General features: G+C 66.3%; 1 protein-coding gene across 10 annotated transcripts in view; it reads left to right on the plus strand.

Annotated features, from left to right (window-relative positions):
• RGL1 (ral guanine nucleotide dissociation stimulator like 1) overlaps positions 1-17,451 on the plus strand; it is a 197,367-nt gene that overhangs the window by 169,710 nt on the left and 10,206 nt on the right. For 8 of the 10 annotated variants that reach the window (XM_070055004.1, XM_070055002.1, XM_070055001.1 and 5 more), the window contains 6 exons: positions 6,264-6,367; positions 8,933-9,017; positions 13,059-13,148; positions 14,036-14,122; positions 15,030-15,062; positions 16,469-16,590. In XM_070055004.1, coding sequence (XP_069911105.1) covers positions 6,264-6,367; positions 8,933-9,017; positions 13,059-13,148; positions 14,036-14,122; positions 15,030-15,062; positions 16,469-16,590 — 521 coding nt within the window. The remainder of the gene's footprint in view (positions 1-6,263; positions 6,368-8,932; positions 9,018-13,058; positions 13,149-14,035; positions 14,123-15,029; positions 15,063-16,468; positions 16,591-17,451) is intronic. The other 2 variants (XM_070054998.1, XM_070055006.1) reach the window with 1 other exon arrangement.

A 17,451-nucleotide genomic window follows, 5' to 3' on the forward strand; every position in this document is an offset into this window, starting at 1 on the left:
CCTGTGAGCCCTACCCCTGTGAGCCCTGCCCCCTGTGAGCCCTGCCCCCTGTGAGCCCTACCCCTGTGAGCCCCGCCCCCTGTGAGCCCCGCCCCCTGTGAGCCCTGCCCCCTGTGAGCCCCTGACCCCGTGAGCTCCTGACCAGTGTGAGCCCCGCCCCCTGTGAGCCCCGCCCCCGTGAGCCCCGCCCCCTGTGAGCCCTGCCCCCTGTGAGCCCCTGACCCCGTGAGCTCCTGACCCTGTGAGCTCCTGACCAGTGTGAGCCCCGCCCCCTGTGAGCCCTGCCCCTGTGAGCCCCTGACCCCGTGAGCTCCTGACCCCGTGAGCTCCTGACCAGTGTGAGCCCCGCCCCCTGTGAGCCCTGACCCCTGTGAGACCCGCCCCCTGTGAGCCCTGCCCCCTGTGAGACCCGCCCCCTGTGAGCCCTGCCCTCTGTGAGCCCCTGACCCCGTGAGCTCCTGACCCCGTGAGCTCCTGACCAGTGTGAGCCCCGCCCCCTGTGAGCCCCGCCCCCTGTGAACCCTGCCCCCTGTGAGACCCGCCCCCTGTGAGCCCTGCCCCCTGTGAGCCCCTGACCCCATGAGCTCCTGACCAGTGTGAGCCCCGCCCCCTGTGAGCCCCGCCCCCTGTGTGCCCCGCCCCCTGTGTGCCCCGCCCCCTGTGAGCCCCTGCCACTTGTGAGCCCCGCCCCCTGTGAGCCCTGCCCCCTGTGAGCCCCCGCCCCCTGTGAGCCCTGCTCCCGTGAGCCCCTGACCCCTTGAGCTCCTGACCAGTGTGAGCCCCGACCCCTGTGAGCCACGCACCCTGTGAGCCCCGCCCCCTGTGTGCCCCGCCCCCTGTGAGCCCTGCCCCTGTGAGCCCTGCCCCCTGTGAGCCCCGCCCCCTGTGAGCCCCGCCCCCTGTGAGCCCCTGCCCCCTGTGAGCCCTGCCCCTGTGAGCCCCGCCCCCTGTGAGCCCCGCCCCCTGTGTGCCCCGCCCCCTGTGAGCCCTGCCCCCTGAGCCCCGCCCCCTAGGAGCCCCACCCCCTGTGAGCCCCGCCCCCGTGAGCCCCGCCCCCTGTGAGCCCTGCCCCCTGTGAGCCCCTGACCCCGTGAGCTCCTGACCCTGTGAGCTCCTGACCAGTGTGAGCCCCGCCCCCTGTGAGCCCTGCCCCCTGTGAGCCCCTGACCCCGTGAGCTCCTGACCCCGTGAGCTCCTGACCAGTGTGAGCCCCGCCCCCTGTGAGCCCTGACCCCTGTGAGACCCGCCCCCTGTGAGCCCTGCCCCCTGTGAGACCCGCCCCCTGTGAGCCCTGCCCTCTGTGAGCCCCTGACCCCGTGAGCTCCTGACCAGTGTGAGCCCCGCCCCCTGTGAGCCCCGCCCCCTGTGAACCCTGCCCCCTGTGAGACCCGCCCCCTGTGAGCCCTGCCCCCTGTGAGCCCCTGACCCCATGAGCTCCTGACCAGTGTGAGCCCCGCCCCCTGTGAGCCCCGCCCCCTGTGTGCCCCGCCCCCTGTGTGCCCCGCCCCCTGTGAGCCCCTGCCACTTGTGAGCCACGCCCCCTGTGAGCCCTGCCCCCTGTGAGCCCCCGCCCCCTGTGAGCCCTGCTCCCGTGAGCCCCTGACCCCTTGAGCTCCTGACCAGTGTGAGCCCCGACCCCTGTGAGCCACGCACCCTGTGAGCCCCGCCCCCTGTGTGCCCCGCCCCCTGTGAGCCCTGCCCCTGTGAGCCCTGCCCCCTGTGAGCCCCGCCCCCTGTGAGCCCCGCCCCCTGTGAGCCCCTGCCCCCTGTGAGCCCTGCCCCTGTGAGCCCCGCCCCCTGTGAGCCCCGCCCCCTGTGTGCCCCGCCCCCTGTGAGCCCTGCCCCCTGAGCCCCGCCCCCTAGGAGCCCCACCCCCTGTGAGCCCCACCCCCTGTGAGCCCCGCCCCCTGTGAGCCCCACCCCCTGTGAGCCCCGCCCCTGTGAGCCCCCGCCCCTGTGAGCCCCTGCCCCCTGTGAGCCCCGCCCCCTGTGAGCCCCGCCCCCTGTGTGCCCCGCCCCCTGTGAGCCCTGCCCCCTGTGAGCCCCTGCCCCCTGTGAGCCCCGCCCCCTGTGAGCCCCACCCCCTGTGAGCCCCGCCCCTGTGAGCCCCCGCCCCTGTGAGCCCCTGCCCCCTGTGAGCCCCGCCCCCTGTGAGCCCCGCCCCCTGTGAGCCCCGCCCCTGTGAGCCCCGCCCCCTGTGAGCCCCTGCCCCCTGTGAGCCCCGCCCCCTGTGAGCCCCACCCCCTGTGAGCCCCGCCCCTGTGAGCCCCCGCCCCTGTGAGCCCCTGCCCCCTGTGAGCCCCGCCCCCTGTGAGCCCCGCCCCCTGTGTGCCCCGCCCCCTGTGAGCCCTGCCCCCTGAGCCCCGCCCCCTGTGAGCCCCACCCCCTGTGAGCCCCGCCCCCTGTGAGCCCCGCCCCCGTGAGCCCCGCCCCCTGTGAGCCCCAGCCCCCTGTGAGCCCCCGTCCCCGTGAGCCCCCGCCCCCTGTGAGCCCCCGCCCCCTGTGAGACCCGCCCCCTGTGAGCCCTGCCCCCTGTGAGCCCCGCCCCCTGTGAGCCCCTGACCCCGTGAGCTCCTGACCCCGTGAGCTCCTGACCAGTGTGAGCCCCGCCCCTGTGAGCCCCGCTCCCTGTGAGCCCCTGCCCCTGTGAGCCCCTGCCCCCTGTGAGCCCTGCCCCCTGTGAGCCCCGCCCCTGTGAGCCCTGCTCCCATGAGTCCCTGCCCCCTGTGAGCCCCGCCCCCTGTGAGCCCCGTCCCCTTGAGCCCCTGCCCCTGTGAGCCCTGCCCCCTGTGAGCCCCGCCCCTGTGAGCCCCGCCCCCTGTGAGCCCCGCCCCTGTGAGCCCCTGCCCCTTTGGGTCCTTTAGGGAGGCGGTGGGATGTTGCAGCCATTCAGGGAGGGAACCAGCAGATGGAAGCGTGCGCGCTCTCTCTCTCTCTCTCTCTCTCTCTCTCACCTTCAAGTAAGTTAATCTTAAAAGAAAAAGCAATTTTATTTGAAAAGCCCAGCCTATTTTGGAAGCACAGGTGTGCCAAGGTGTTTCTGGATGTTTGTGGTTGCAGGACAAGCCAATTTGAAACCACATGAATGTGAATAAACATGTTTCCCCTCGGCTACGGCACAAAAGCCAAAGCTGATCACTTCACCAAGTGAGGCTTCTATTCTTGAGCTCCTGGTATCTAGGACAGGGGGGGTCAGAGATGGTCAGCGCCATCCGCACCCAGCGTGGCTGCTGCGCCCAGCCCTGTCTGGTGCACAGGCCCCACCCTTGTCCTGAGTATCCCGTGTGTGTGTGTCTGGTGTAAAGGGCCCGCCCTTGTCCTGAGTGTCCCGTGTGTGTCTGCTGCACAAGGCCCACCCTCGTCCTGAGTGTTCCCGTGTATGTGTGTGTGTGTGTGTGTCTGGTGCACAGGACCCACCCTCGTCCTGAGTGTCCCGTGTGTGTGTGTCTGGTGCACAGGCCCCACCCTCGTCCTGAGTGTTCCCGTGTATGTGTGTCTGGTGTAAAGGGCCCGCCCTTGTCCTGAGTGTTCCGTGTGTGTCTGCTGCACAAGGCCCACCCTCGTCCTGAGTGTTCCCGTGTATGTGTGTGTGTGTGTGTCTGGTGCACAGAGCCCACCCTCGTCCTGAGTGTTCCCGTGTGTGTGTGTCTGGTGCACAGAGCCCACCCTCGTCCTGAGTGTTCCCGTGTGTGTGTGTGTGGTGCACAGGGCCCACCCTCGTCCTGAGTGTCCCGTGTGTGTCTGGTGCACAGGGCCTGCCCTCGTCCTGAGTGTCCCGTGTGTGTGTGTGTGTGGTGCACAGGGCCCACCCTCGTCCTGAGTGTCCCGTGTGTGTGTGTGTCTGGTGCACAGGGCCCGCCCTCGTCCTGAGTGTCCCGTGTGTGTGTGTGTGGTGCACAGGGCCCGCCCTCGTCCTGAGTGTCCCGTGTGTGTGTGTGTGGTGCACAGACCCCACCCTCGTCCTGAGTGTCCCGTGTGTGTGTGTGTCTGGTGCACAGACCCCACCCTTGTCCTGAGTGTCCCGTGTGTGTGTGTCTGGTGCACAGGGCCCACCCTCGTCCTGAGTGTCCCGTGTGTGTGTCTGGTGCACAGGCCCAACCCTCGTCCTGAGTGTCCCGTGTGTGTGTGTGTGTGTCTGGTGCACAGGGCCCACCCTCGTCCTGAGTGTCCCGTGTGTGTGTGTGTCTGGTGCACAGGGCCCACCCTCGTCCTGAGTGTTCCATGTGTGTGTGTCTGGTGCACAGGGCCCACCCTCGTCCTGAGTGTCCCGTGTGTGTGTGTGTGTCTGGTGCACAGGGCCTACCCTCGTCCTGAGTGTCCCGTGTGTGTGTATCTGGTGCACAGGGCCCACCCTCGTCCTGAGTGTTCCATGTGTGTGTGTCTGGTGCACAGGGCCCACCCTCATCCTGAGTGTTCCATGTGTGTGTGTCTGGTGCACAGGGCCCACCCTCGTCCTGAGTGTCCCGTGTGTGTGTGTGTCTGGTGCACAGGGCCCACCCTCGTCCTGAGTGTCCCGTGTGTGTGTGTGTGTGTCTGGTGCACAGGGCCCGCCCTCGTCCTGAGTGTCCCATGTGTGTGTGTGTGTGGTGCACAGGGCCCGCCCTCGTCCTGAGTGTCCCATGTGTGTGTGTGTGTGGTGCACAGGGCCCGCCCTCGTCCTGAGTGTCCCGTGTGTGTGTGTGTGTGTCTGGTGCACAGGCCCTTCTCTAGCACAATAGCGCCATAGGTGACCCATATTCGTGTTTTTACTGGGAAAGCTGGAAGCTGTAGAACTTAATAGCCTCACAGACAGTGTGTTAGAGGCAGGAACGCAAGCAAACGGGGCCAGAATCCCTGTGAGTCTCCGTGCCCGCGGTGCGAGAAGGGGCCACTTCTCTGTGCTGTTTACACAGCTGCAGATTCCGAGGGAGGAATCCATAGCGGCTGGGGTAGCTCTGAGGCAGGAAACCAGCACCTCACCACGTGCCTGTCCATCACCCCCCCACCTCACCACGTCCCTGTGTCCATCACTCCCCCCACCTCACCACATCCCTGTGTCCATCACTCCCCCACCTCACCACGTCCCTGTGTCCATCACCCCCCACCTCACCACATCCCTGTCCACCACTCCCCCACCTCACCACATCCCTGTGTCCATCACCCCCCACCTCACCACATCCCTGTCCACCACTCCCCCACCTCACCACATCCCTGTGTCCATCACCCCCCACCTCACCACGTCCCTGTGTCCATCACTCCCCCCACCTCACCACATCCCTGTGTCCATCACCCCCCACCTCACCACATCCCTGTCCACCACTCCCCCACCTCACCACATCCCTGTGTCCATCACTCCCCCACCTCACCACATCCCTGTCCACCACTCCCCCACCTCACCACATCCCTGTGTCCATCACTCCCCCCACCTCACCACATCCCTGTGTCCATCACTCCCCCACCTCACCACGTCCCTGTCCATCACTCCCCCACCTCACCACGTCCCTGTGTCCATCACTCCCCCACCTCACCACATCCCTCTGTCCATCACTCCCCCACCTCACCACATCCCTGTGTCCATCACTCCCCCACCTCACCACGTCCCTGTGTCCATCACTCCCCCACCTCACCACGTCCCTGTGTCCATCACTCCCCCACCTCACCACGTCCCTGTGTCCATCACTCCCCCACCTCACCACGTCCCTGTGTCCATCACTCCTCCCCCTCACCACATCCCTGTCCACCACTCCCCCACCTCACCACATCCCTGTCCATCACTCCCCCACCTCACCACGTCCCTGTCCATCACTCCCCCACCTCACCACGTCCCTGTCCATCACTCCCCCACCTCACCTCACCCCTGTCCATCGCTCCCCCCACCTCACCTCGCCCCTGTCCATCGCTCCCCCCACCTCACCACGTCCCTGTCCATCGCTCCCCCCACCTCACCACGTCCCTGTCCATCGCTCCCCCCACCTCACCACGTCCCTGTCCATCACCCCCCCACCTCACCACATCCCTGTCCATCACTCCTCCACCTCACCATGTCCCTGTCCATCACCCCCCCCACCTCACCACATCCCTGTCCATCACTCCCCACCTCACCACGTCCCTGTCCATCACCCCCCCACCTCACCACGTCCCTGTCCATCACTCCCCCACCTCACCACGTCCCTGTCCATCACCCCCCCACCTCACCACGTCCCTGTCCATCACCCCCCACCTCACCACATCCCTGTCCATCACTCCCCCACCTCACCACGTCCCTGTCCATCGCTCCTCCACAGGAATGCCGGCTCCTGAAGAACTTCTCCTCCCTGCGGGCCATTGTGTCTGCTCTGCAGTCCAACTCTGTCTACCGGTTAAAGAAGACGTGGGCCGCGGTCCCCAAGTGAGTCCCCACCTCCACCTGCTACTCTCCATTCAGAGTGTGTCAGGGATGCCCTGTGCATGTGGGCAGTTCCCGCGTGGCTGCCATGGGCCCCAGGCAAGGCTTAGTGTGGCTCAGACCGTCCTCGACCTGTGGCAAAGCCAGGGTGATCCTTGGCTGTGCCCGCCCCCGGGCTTGAAGGGGGGCGATTGTGCTGCCTGAGCACAGCACCGCCGGGTGTCTCCCGCCTTCCAGAGCCCTGATCGTGAGAGGTGTGGCTGGGACGTGGGCTCCTGCTGTGGGCTGGGTTTGTGCGGCGGCACGTCGGAAGCCCTGGTGGTGTCCGTGGAACTGCCACGTGCACCTTCCCAGACACCTGACTGAGCGCTGCACGGCCCACGGCCTCTGCTTTTCTCCCTGCACACTTCTTATTAGAACCGTGAACAACTTAATTTCATGCTATTTCTCTGTTGCTGTTTCTTGCATTTCCAGAACCTTCCTTGCAGACCAGAGGCGTGGGGGAGGGGGAGGGGCCCTCGTGGTCCTGCCCCAGGCAGTGCCCACGTGGAGGCCAGGGTTGTATCGGAGCTCAAAGAATGACCACAAGTCCCCTTTGCCCAGTTTCAACCAAGCGTGGTCCCAACACAGGGGCAGGCTCCGTCGTAGCCAGAGAATAGGAAGCCACAGGACAGCCGCATGGTCCAGAGGCGTGGTCCTCTGGGCATCGGCACGGCTGCCCGGCCGCCTGCTAGGACAGCAGGTTCTCGGTTACAGGCGCGTTAGCGGTGGGTCACGTGATCAGCGGGACCCTTAGGTGTGTCCGTGCTGCCTCTGTCGCCATCGCAGTGGCCTGGGCTGAGCTTCTGTGGGGCATTGGCCGACAGCTGGTTTTGTGATCCGGCAACAGTGGCCAGAACAGCAGAAAGACCGTGTCCGGTCACTTCCCTGAGGGTCAGAGCAGACTTCCTGCCACGCTGGGCTAGATGCCCTGGAACTGTGTCCTGAAGACACTGCTGTGTCTGCGGTCCTGCCATGTGGCGGTGGCATCGGATCAGCTGGACCCTTAGGTGCGTCAGGGGTCTGGCCTGCGGTCGCTCAGTCCCAGGGGAAGTGGTGAGGCAGTCAGGCTGTGGGCGCAGACAGTGTGGGCTCCCTGTGGTCTGGGGCCCTGGTGGGTTTGTCCCTAGAGTGGGGGTCCAGGCACAGACTGTGTGGACTCCCTGTGGTCTGGGGCCCTGGTGGGTTTGTCCCCAGAGTGGGGGTCCAAGCTCTGGTTTCCTCAGCCCAGTCAGAGCTCATGGAGCTACGCGCAAGACAGCTAGGTTGGTGAAGCAGAGTTTGGCAAGCCTGCTGGCTGCGATTTGGAGCAGTGGGCAGGCCAGGAGTGCGTGTTGGGGAGAACGGCCCCTGTCCAGGGAGAAGCCGGGCCATTGGCCCGAGATGCCGTGGCGAGTAGACGTGAGAGCTGCACTCACGACCTCAGGCCTGGCCGTGGCTGCCTCGGCGAGCGGCTGGCAGAGTCCGGGGCGGTGCCTGGGTTTCCACTTCCCTGCATCCTTCTTCCTCTTTTTGATGACGATGGCGGCCGTGTGTGTGGGAGATGAGCTGGTGGCTTCTGCCCTACACACACATCTCAGGGAAGACATGGCTCCTGGGAACCCTTGTGTGGCGGGAGACTCATCCTTGGCAAACCCATCCCCCTCCCTCCTCTCGGCAGTACCCGCCCCCCTCCCCGGACACCTGGCATCGAGACCCAAGGGATGGGCAGGTGTAAGATAGAGCCTGGCTCAGATGTGGCCGCTTCTGGCCGCGAGAGCAGTGGTCCTGCCGGCCTTTCTTTGGGGCTGGCAGGGAGACCATGATGGAGCCACTTGGCCAGCCTGAGGCTGCTGCCCCCGCGCGTTGGAGGGAGAAGCACAAGTTAAGTGCCTGGACTTGTGCCTTGGTCTGCCTGGCCTGTTCCTAAACTCTGTAGAAAGCAAGCAAAGCTGTCTCCGTGCGAGGCGAGCGCGGCTTGTCTCCTGCCAGCCGGCTGCCCCAGAGGGGTCCCCCCGTGGTGGAGAGGCTCCCACAGCCCCTGCCGAAGCTGTCTCACGCCTGCTTGTCTCGCTGCCTTCTCCGTGTGGGGCTGCCGCTGTCCTAGTGTGAGCAGACAGGTGATGGTGCAGACGCTGACTCATTCACCGAGGCACGGGCTGGCGCCTGCACGGGGCCGTGGCACCTGCACTGCACAAGGAGATGGAAGGCAGGAGGCCGTGAGCTAGCCCAGGCTGGCCCTGCAAGTGGGGTCAGTCGCACCCCGTTGGCTGCAGCGTCTGCTCTGGCTCTCAGGGCAGGGACACTGGCCTCGGGCCACCTGTGGGGTCCTGCTGGGCTGCGGCTGGGGCTGGGTGTGGTTGACGGTTCTCACCTCACCGCACAGCTCGGTCTTTTCTGTGAGCACAGCGCGCCAGGCTGCTGTGCTGCTCACGGCGGCTGTGCCCGCTTTGCAGACAGAAGCAGCCCTGGAGAACCTCTGGGTCAGCCCCGTGCCCTGGCACCTGTCCCCGGGGCGGCGGGTGACCGTGCACCTCGTCTCCCTCGCAGGGACCGCGTGCTGATGCTGGAGGAGCTCTCGGACATCTTCTCAGACCACAACAACCACTTGACCAGCCGGGAGCTGCTGATGAAGGTGAGGCTCGGGAGGGCCACGCGGGGGCCATGCGGGGCTCAGCGGCCCCTTGGCTCGCGCCGTCGCTGAGACTTCCAAGTCCATTGCTCTCCTCTGCGGCCCGCCCGACGTTGACACTGGAGTTCAGGCGTGCAGTGCTGTGCTCCGCAGGGCGAGGAGGCCACGGCCACGACGCCACGCCCTGCATCGGGCCAGGCTGCTGCTGAGCCCTGCCTCTAGAAGGCAGCGAGCCGGGGGTTTGCCGTCCAGGTGGTAAGTGGGACACAAAGACAGAGACCACAGGCTGGGGCCAGGCATGGGAGCTGGCCCAGGCCAGCGGCTCCACAGCCTCTGTGAAGTGGCTGTTGCGTGCCCTGAGGAACCTGCGTCGTGGGTGGTAGAGCTGACACGTGGCTCCGCCTGCCCTCGTGACTTAGGCACAGGCTGTTTCTTCTGAGCCCTTGAGAGGGAAGCGGGGCGTCTCGGGGGAGCTTGACAGAGAGGGTCAGTCAGGACTCCAGCAGGGCTGGGGCCCACCCACGTGCCCAGTGCTGCACCGACCCCACGTCTCCCGTCTCCGCGATGGAGGGCCTCCTGCGGGCCACAGAGAAGCCGTTCTGTGGTTGTGTCCCACGACGGGGGGCGGTGGGAAGGCAGGCAGTTATGCAGCCGTGTGCCCCCTCCCCTCCCTGGGGGCAGGGGTGGCCCTGCCTGGACAACTGGAAGACGCGGCTCTTGTCTTCCTTCTGCGTCTGTAACTGGAGACCCCAGCCTTGCGCTCCTGACCTCAGAGTGCTCTGGAGACGGAGCACAGCAAAGCTTGCAGGCTCTGTGCAGATGTGAGGGTCCCCATCCCGCCCAGGCGTGCCCAGCGCGTGGCGCGCTCAGGAGAGTGGGGAGGAGTGGACGTCGAGGCTAGCACCCCCGCGCGTGTCTGCTGCGCCCTCCCAGTCGCTCAGCTGCACGACTCAGTGTGGACCCGGCTTCCCTGGTCCCCCAGGTCCCCTGTGCTCCTCTGTCCTGCGCCTGCCCACGTCTCTGCGGCCTGGAGGCCTCCTGGGGCGTCTCTGTTGCTTTGGTGTCCCCGAGGCCCGGAGCGAGCGTCGGCGTGCCAGCTCCCCTTGCTGCCGTGACGCCGCGGTGCGCCCACCGCGGCCCTGCAGCAGGCGAGGTGCACAGGCAGCTTGTCCTGGCGTCCGACTTCGGGTCCAGGCGACCTGACGGGGCGCTGACGGGTCAGTGTGGGGACCGCACTCCTCGCTGCTTCCCGTCTCCCTGGACTTACAGACTCCAGGTGGAAGGAGGTAGCCTGGTGGTCCTCCTGTCCACAGTGTGAAGCCAGGCTGGCCGCAGCCACGTGCACAGAGCACGGCGGCCCTGGGTCGTGCTTCCCTGCAGGTAAGGTGAACCCTGTGCAGCTGCTGCCAGAGCCGAGGAGCAAAGCCATGCAGACAGGCCCCCCTAAACCTTGGGGCACACGTGCACCCCAGAACACGGAGTTGCCTTTCTCCTGTGTGGCTCAAATTCCCGAGAACTGACAGGCTTGGTGGAGCAGCCCCGTGGGGGCGTCGCTGGCGCGCTTTGGGCGCTCGTCCTCTCTGTTGACTGCTCTTCGTGCGAAGTGTGTGGTTACAGGTTCGCAGGATGGAGTGAGGCGTGGCCCCGGGGCACCGAGGTTCCAGAAGCACGAGGCGGCCTCCCGGCCCTGCCCCTGCTGGGTCTGCACGCTGCTTTGCTGCCGCTGCTCCGGGGTCCAGCCTGCCTTCCGCAGCTGGGCAGGGGCAGCGTGCCGCCTCTGCTTTTCCTCTTCACTGTCAGGGAGCGATGTCTCAGTCCTTAGGTTTCTCACAGATGATCGTCAGCAGTGACTGGGGGCTGTGACTTTAAAACCACAAGAAATCTTTCTTCTTGGCCGGCGCCGCGGCTCACTAGGCTAATCCTCTGCCTTGCGGCGCCGGCACACGGGGTTCTAGTCCTGGTCGGGGCGCCGGATTCTGTCCCGGTTGCCCCTCTTCCAAGCCAGCTCTCTGCTGTGTCCTGGGAAGGCAGTGGAGGATGGCCCAAGTGCTCCCAAGTGCTCCAAGTCTCCCCGTGGGAGACCAGGAGAATCACCTGGCTCCTGGCTTCAGATCAGCGCGGTGCGCCGGCCGCAGCGGCCATTGGAGGGTGAACCAACGGCAAAGGAAGACCTTTCTCTCTGTCTCTCTCTCTCTCACTGTCCACTCTGCCTTTCAAAAAAAAAAAAAAATCCTGCTTCTCATGGCTCTTGGTGACTCAGTTCCGGCTGAACCGACGTAGACAACTCCCCGGGAGCCCCCAGACATGGCTGCTGGAGACAGGTGGATGTGTAGTTGTGCTCCGTAAGCTGTCACAGGCGAACTGGAGCAGGAGATGTTGGAGCCGTGCCGTCTCCAGTGCCGGCGGGCGAGGCCCTCCCAGAGCTGGTAGAAGACGAGAGTTCTGAGCCCTGGGCCCATCGTGCTGGGGCGGTGGCAGGGCACAGCTCTGCCCCCGCGGGAGGGAGAGAGGACGTGGGGACTGGCGAGGGTCTCCACGGGTGCGAGTGCAGCACAACACAACACGGTAGCCGTGGCGGAAGGGAGAGGAGGACCAGGAGAGCGTGGGCACAGGAGGGCAGGAGGATGGCTGGACACTGCCGCACGGGAGCTCCTGGAAGGTTCCAGGGATCTGCGTGGAGGTTGAGGACGGGGCAGGAAAGGAAAGCATGGAAGGCGCAGGTGCAGTGGGTGGGGGTTCCAGCAGGTCTCAGAGGAGGGGCAGGGGGCCTGCAGTGCGTTCCCCGCACCCCTCGGGGCACGGCAGTCACTGCGCCCGTGGGCCCTCCCCAGGTCCTCCTCTCCTCCCCGTGCAGAGCGTGTCCTCAGGAAGCCCTCTCTCGTGGCCCCTGCTGCTGCGTTGAACCTGTCGGTCACCTCCGCATGCCACACCTCTGGGCCATCGCGTCGGGAGCAGGGGGGACGTCTCTGTGGCAGACTGCTCTTGGTGGTCTTGGGAAAGTCGCCAAGCAGTAGCTCCCTGGGAGTCCCATGGAGAAGTGAGCTGGTGCAGGTGCCAGGAGGGGATGGGGCTGGCTGTGAGCCCCACACAGGGGACGCAGAGAGACGTGAGCTGGCCTCAGACACCCCCAGGACAGGGCCATCTCTCTCACAGGGCCAAGATGGCGAAACCGTGCCCGTGCGGGGCCCAGGCTGGGCACAGTGACGCCAGGCACAGTGATGCCGTGCTGGGCCTGGGCTGTCACAGGGACGCCGTGTGGGGCCTGGGTTTTCACAGTGACGCCAGGCGGGGCCTGGGCTGTCACAGGGACGCTGTGCAGGGCCTGGGCTGTGTCAGGGATGCCGTGCAGGGCCTGGGCTGTGTCAGTGACAACGTGCGGGGCCTGGGCTGTGTCAGGGACACCGTGCGGGGCCTGGGCCTGGGCTGTGTCAGTGATGCCATGTAGGGCCTGAGCCTGGGCTGTGTCAGGGACGCCGTGCGGGGCCTGGGCCTGGGCTGTGTCAGGGACGCCGTGCGGGGCCTGGGCCTGGGCTGTGTCAGGGACGCCGTGCGGGGCCTGGGCTGTGTCAGGGACACCGTGCGGGGCCTGGGCCTGGGCTGTGTCAGTGATGCCATGTAGGGCCTGAGCCTGGGCTATGTCAGGGACGCCGTGCGGGGCCTGGGCCTGTGCTGTGTCAGGGACGCCGTGCGGGGCCTGGGCCTGGGCTGTGTCAGGGACGCCGTGCGGGGCCTGGGCTGTGTCAGTGACAACGTGCGGGGCCTGGGCTGTGTCAGGGACACCGTGCGGGGCCTGGGCCTGGGCTGTGTCAGGGACGCCGTGCGGGGCCTGGGCCTGGGCTATGTCAGGGACGCCGTGCGGGGCCTGGGCCTGGGCTGTGTCAGTTGCACCGTGCGGGGCCGGGGCCTGGGCTGTCACAGTGCACGAGGGTCTGTGCTTGCGCATCCAGGCCGGCAGTTGCAAAGCAGGCCCTTGGCACAGGGAAGGGGACGAGCGGAGGCCTCTAGGACATGTGGCCACCAGCCCCTCTGTGTGCTCCTTCCTAGGAGGGAACCTCCAAGTTCGCCAACCTGGACAGCAGCGTGAAAGAGAACCAGAAGCGTAGCCAGCGGCGGCTGCAGCTCCAGAAAGACATGGTGGGTCCCTCCTGCTCGCCAGGGCCTTTGGGGGCTCCTCCTGTGCCCTACTCCCTCTCCCCGACCCGGCTCGCGCAGCCCTGTCACCCCCGCATGGCCTGAGAGCTGCCAGGACCCCCGTCCCTGTCTCCTCAGTCGCTCAGGGGCTTCATGGCCTGGACTCGGCGCTCGCCCTGCTGCAGGTGGCCTTGGCTGCTCCTCAGGGGAGGGAGCATGAGCGGGACTGCGCGGGGCACCCCTCGCCGCCTCCTCCCACAGGCACACAGGCGTTTCTGGCTTTTGTGGTTGTGCAAAGACAAGTGTAAAATAGCTGTTAGCGAAAAGAACAGGAGCTTCAGGTGAGGACCCGGCGATGCCCACGTTGGAGGGGGCCTGGGGCTGCTGACGGCGCTGCTCGAGGCCCCGCCCCTTCCCCTCGGGCCCTGTGAGGCCCCACTGCCCTCAGAGGGCAGTTGTAGAACACAAGTCTGCTCTTGGGGAAGTGTGCGTGGGGATCCTGTGACGGCCCTGCCGGTGCCAGCATTCGGCATCTCCGTCTTCAGCAGTGGGACACGGAGGCCACCAGGTTTCAGTTAGTGGCCTTGCTGGTGGCGGTGCATGGGGCGTGGTGGCCTGAGCTGGCATGTGACCACTCGCTGCCCCTCCTCCACTCTGACGGTGGATACCCTGCAGGGGCCACGGCCACTCCCTGAGCCGTGCTGTGCTGTGCTCGGGCCTGTGTGTGATCTCCGTGACTTTGGAAGTTTGGCCTGAGGTCGTGTGTGCAGCCCCTGTCCCACCTGCGTAGGAGCTGGAGAATTCATTTGTGCAGCTCAGCACCTGTGGCCTCCAGTTAGGCCTCGGGCCTCGTGCGTGCTGACCCTGGCTGTTCTCTGATTGCCCCTCAGGGCGTCATGCAGGGGACTGTGCCCTACCTGGGCACCTTCCTGACCGACCTCACCATGTTGGACACTGCCCTGCAGGACCACATTGAGGTGAGCTCGGGCAGGGTGGGGGGCACCTGGCTTGCCTCTGCCCTCTGCTGAGTGCTGGGAGACACACAGACCGTGGCAGGAAAGAGCAGGATGTGGCTGGACACTGTGGGAGGTGTGGCTGCCCAAGCGGGCAGGGTCCTAGTACGGGTCACGGTCATGGCCACGTGAGAGTATGTGACGAGGACGCCTGGGCAGCAGTGGTTCGAGCAGGTCCTCAGGTGCAGTGGATGGAGGGCAGGCGTGATGAGCCCTGACCGCCTCCTTGGCCGAGAAGGGGCCCGGCCAGGGTTGCGGATCCCCAGTGACATCAGTTTTTTTTTTTTTTTTTAATTGCCACCTGCCCTGGGGTTCTTGGCCCGCCCCCTCTTCCTCCTTGTCCGTGACAGTGACAAAGCACTGAGTGGACAAGGCTGGGATTTGAAGTGAGCTTTGGGGACTGCTCGGTCTCCTGGGGTGGCTGGCATTCCGCCTCTGCAGCGGCTCTGCGTTCCCCAGGCCCTGTTGTCTGTCCACGTTTGTGGTTTCAGCACGTTGTGGGAACGGCCATCGGGGTGGGGAGCCTGGGGCCGTGACCCTGGTGCTGGGAGAGGCAGTTGGGGTAAGGACCGAGTTTGAAGTTTGCACGGAGCTGTGTGGAGGAGGCCCCCTCTGACAGGCTCCCAGTGAGGCCCTGGCCACGTGGAAAATGGGCGTGAGACACTGACTCCGTTTGCGATGCCCGCTGCTGCCTCAGGGGGTCCAGGCAGCCTGCCTGCCCTGTGCTGTGAAGTGGTCCTCCCTTCCCGAGGCCACAGTGCAGCGCCTGTGCCCGTGAGAGCTCCGTCTGATCCGTGGCCACGTGGCCTGTGGCAGCACAGGGCCGTGGCCGCCTGGTGGGCACCGTGTTCACTGTTGCTGTTTTTCGCAGGGCGGCCTGATCAACTTTGAGAAGCGGAGAAGGGTGAGTGGGGGCCTGGGCCCACGCTTGCTCTTGTGTTCTCCCGGGGCGTGACCAGGTGGCAGAAGTGGGCACAGGAAGCATGGGGTAGCCCCTGCTGGACACACACGCTGGACCCCCGTAGGGGGCGCTTCCTGTGCGCCCAGGAGGGCGTCTCAGCCTCCACTCCGGGGCCAGGACACCAGAATTCAGGGACCACGGGGAGCACCTACCGCCCTGCCTCTGCTCCCCTCCTCCCCTCCCCTCCTCCCACTCTGCCCCCCTGCCCTCTTCCCTCCCTGCCCTTCCTCCCCTCCCCTCCTCCCACCCTGCCCCCCTGCCCTCTTCCCTCCCTGCCCCTCCTCCCCTTCCCTTTCCTCCCCTCCTCCCACTCCCCCTGCCCCCTCCTTCCTCCCTTCCCCACTCAGCTCCACTACCCTCCTACCTCCTTCTCTCCCCCTTCCTTTCCCTTCCCCTTCTCCCCTCCTCCTCCTTCCTCCCCCCTCCTCCTTCCTCCCCCTCCTCCCCTCCCTTCCTGCCCTCCCCTCCTCCTGCCCTCTCCTCCTCCCCTCCCCTGTCCCCCTCCCCTCCTCTCCCCTCCTCCCCCTCTCCCCCTCCCCTCCTATCCTTCTCCCTCCCCTCTTCCTCCACCCCCAGTCCCCCTCCCCTCCTCTCCCCTCCCCTAACCCACTCCCCCTTCCTTCCCTCCTTCCCCTCCCCCTCCCCTCCTCCCTTCCTCCTCCTCTTCTCTCCCCTCCTCTCCCCTCCTCTCCTACCTCCTTCCTTCCCCCTCCCTTCCCCTCCTCCTCTCCCCCCTCCTCCCTCTCCCTTCCTATCCTCCCCTCCTCCTGCCCTCCCCTCCTCCCTCCTCCCCCCTCCACCTCCCTTCCTACCCTCCTATCCTCCTACCCTCCCTCCTCCTGTCCTCCCCCTACCCCTTCCTTCCCCCACCCCCTCCCCTTCCCCCCTCCTCCCCCTCCCCTCCTCCCTTCCTCCCCCACCCCATCCCCTCCTCCCCCCACCTCCTGGGCAGGAAGTGAAGCATATTATCACTGCAGCTGAGTTACCCTGGTGACAGCCCCTCCTTGGTGGTGGGTGAGACCCCTTGCGGCCCTGAGCCTGTGCCTGGCACTGCCGTGGCTGCAGTGGCGCGGGAGCCACTGAGGCAGTGGGGGTGATTTCCCACAGAGCCACACCCACTCCTGTGTGTGGGCCTGGCCCCGGGAAAGCCGAGCCCTCCAGTCGCGGGGCCTGGTCTGTGCACGGGGCGTCGCTGTCTGCTTGTCACATTTCGCGAGGTGCAGGGGCGGCACAGGCGGTGGCTTTCTCGCTCGTGTCAGAGAGAAAGGGGCAGAGGTCCGGGGCCAGGCACTAGGCCGCTCGGCACCGGCCTTGGCGTTCACCCCGTGCCCGTGTGCCCTCGGCCTCAGGAGTTTGAAGTCATCGCCCAGATCAAGCTGCTGCAGTCGGCCTGCAACAGCTACTGCATGAGCCCCGACCCCAGGTTCATCCGCTGGTTCCAGGGGCAGCGGCTGCTCACGGAGGAGGAGAGGTGAGCGGCCTGCGGGGCAGGGCAGGGTGGGGCGGGGCGGGGGGCTGCCAGGCTCTCGGCCCTGAAGATCTCCCGGGGGCATCAGAGGTGCTGAGCAAGGCGGCTGCTGTCTGTGGGCGGGGCTTGCACATGGTGCACTTGGGAGAGCGGCAGGGGCAGGGCCTTGGCTGTGGCTGTGGCTGTAGCTGGCCGAGTGGCTCCCAGGGGCCCCGCAGCACCTCACAGCCTGTGCCACGGACAGGGTGCTGGGGGTACACAGAGGCGTTGCCATCTAAGCTGGGCTGGGGAGGAGAGAGAGGTTACCGGAAGAACTGGAGGGGACGTTGCAGACGCAGGGTTGAGTTTCTTCAGGGTGGCCGGGCCTAGGCCCGTCCGGCAGTATTTCTGCACTTTCAAGTGACGGGGAAAAGGAGCTGAGTCGTAGGGCACGTGTTGAGTCAGAGCCCTGCGAGCTCAGCCCAGCCGGGCAGTCGCTCTCTGTCCACGGTCACTGCCATCAGAGCCCAGCCCGGTGGTCACTCTCTGTCCACGGTCACTGCCATCAGAGCCCAGCCCGGTGGTCACTCTCTGTCCACGGTCACTGCCATCAGAGCCCAGCCCGGTGGTCACTCTCTGTCCACGGTCACTGCCATCAGAGCCCAGCCCGGTGGTCACTCTCTGTCCACGGTCACTGCCATCAGAGCCCAGCCCGGTGGTCACTCTCTGTCCACGGTCACTGCCATCAGAGCCCAGCCCGGTGGTCACTCTCTCTACAGTCACTGCCATCAGAGCCCAGCCGGGTAGTCACTCTCTGTCCACGGTCACTGCCATCAGAGCCCAGCCCGGTGTTCCTCTATGATCACTGCCGTTGGAGCCCAGCCC

This window comes from Oryctolagus cuniculus, chromosome 13, assembly GCF_964237555.1.
Source record: "Oryctolagus cuniculus chromosome 13, mOryCun1.1, whole genome shotgun sequence".
NCBI classification, from domain to species: Eukaryota; Metazoa; Chordata; class Mammalia; order Lagomorpha; family Leporidae; genus Oryctolagus; species Oryctolagus cuniculus.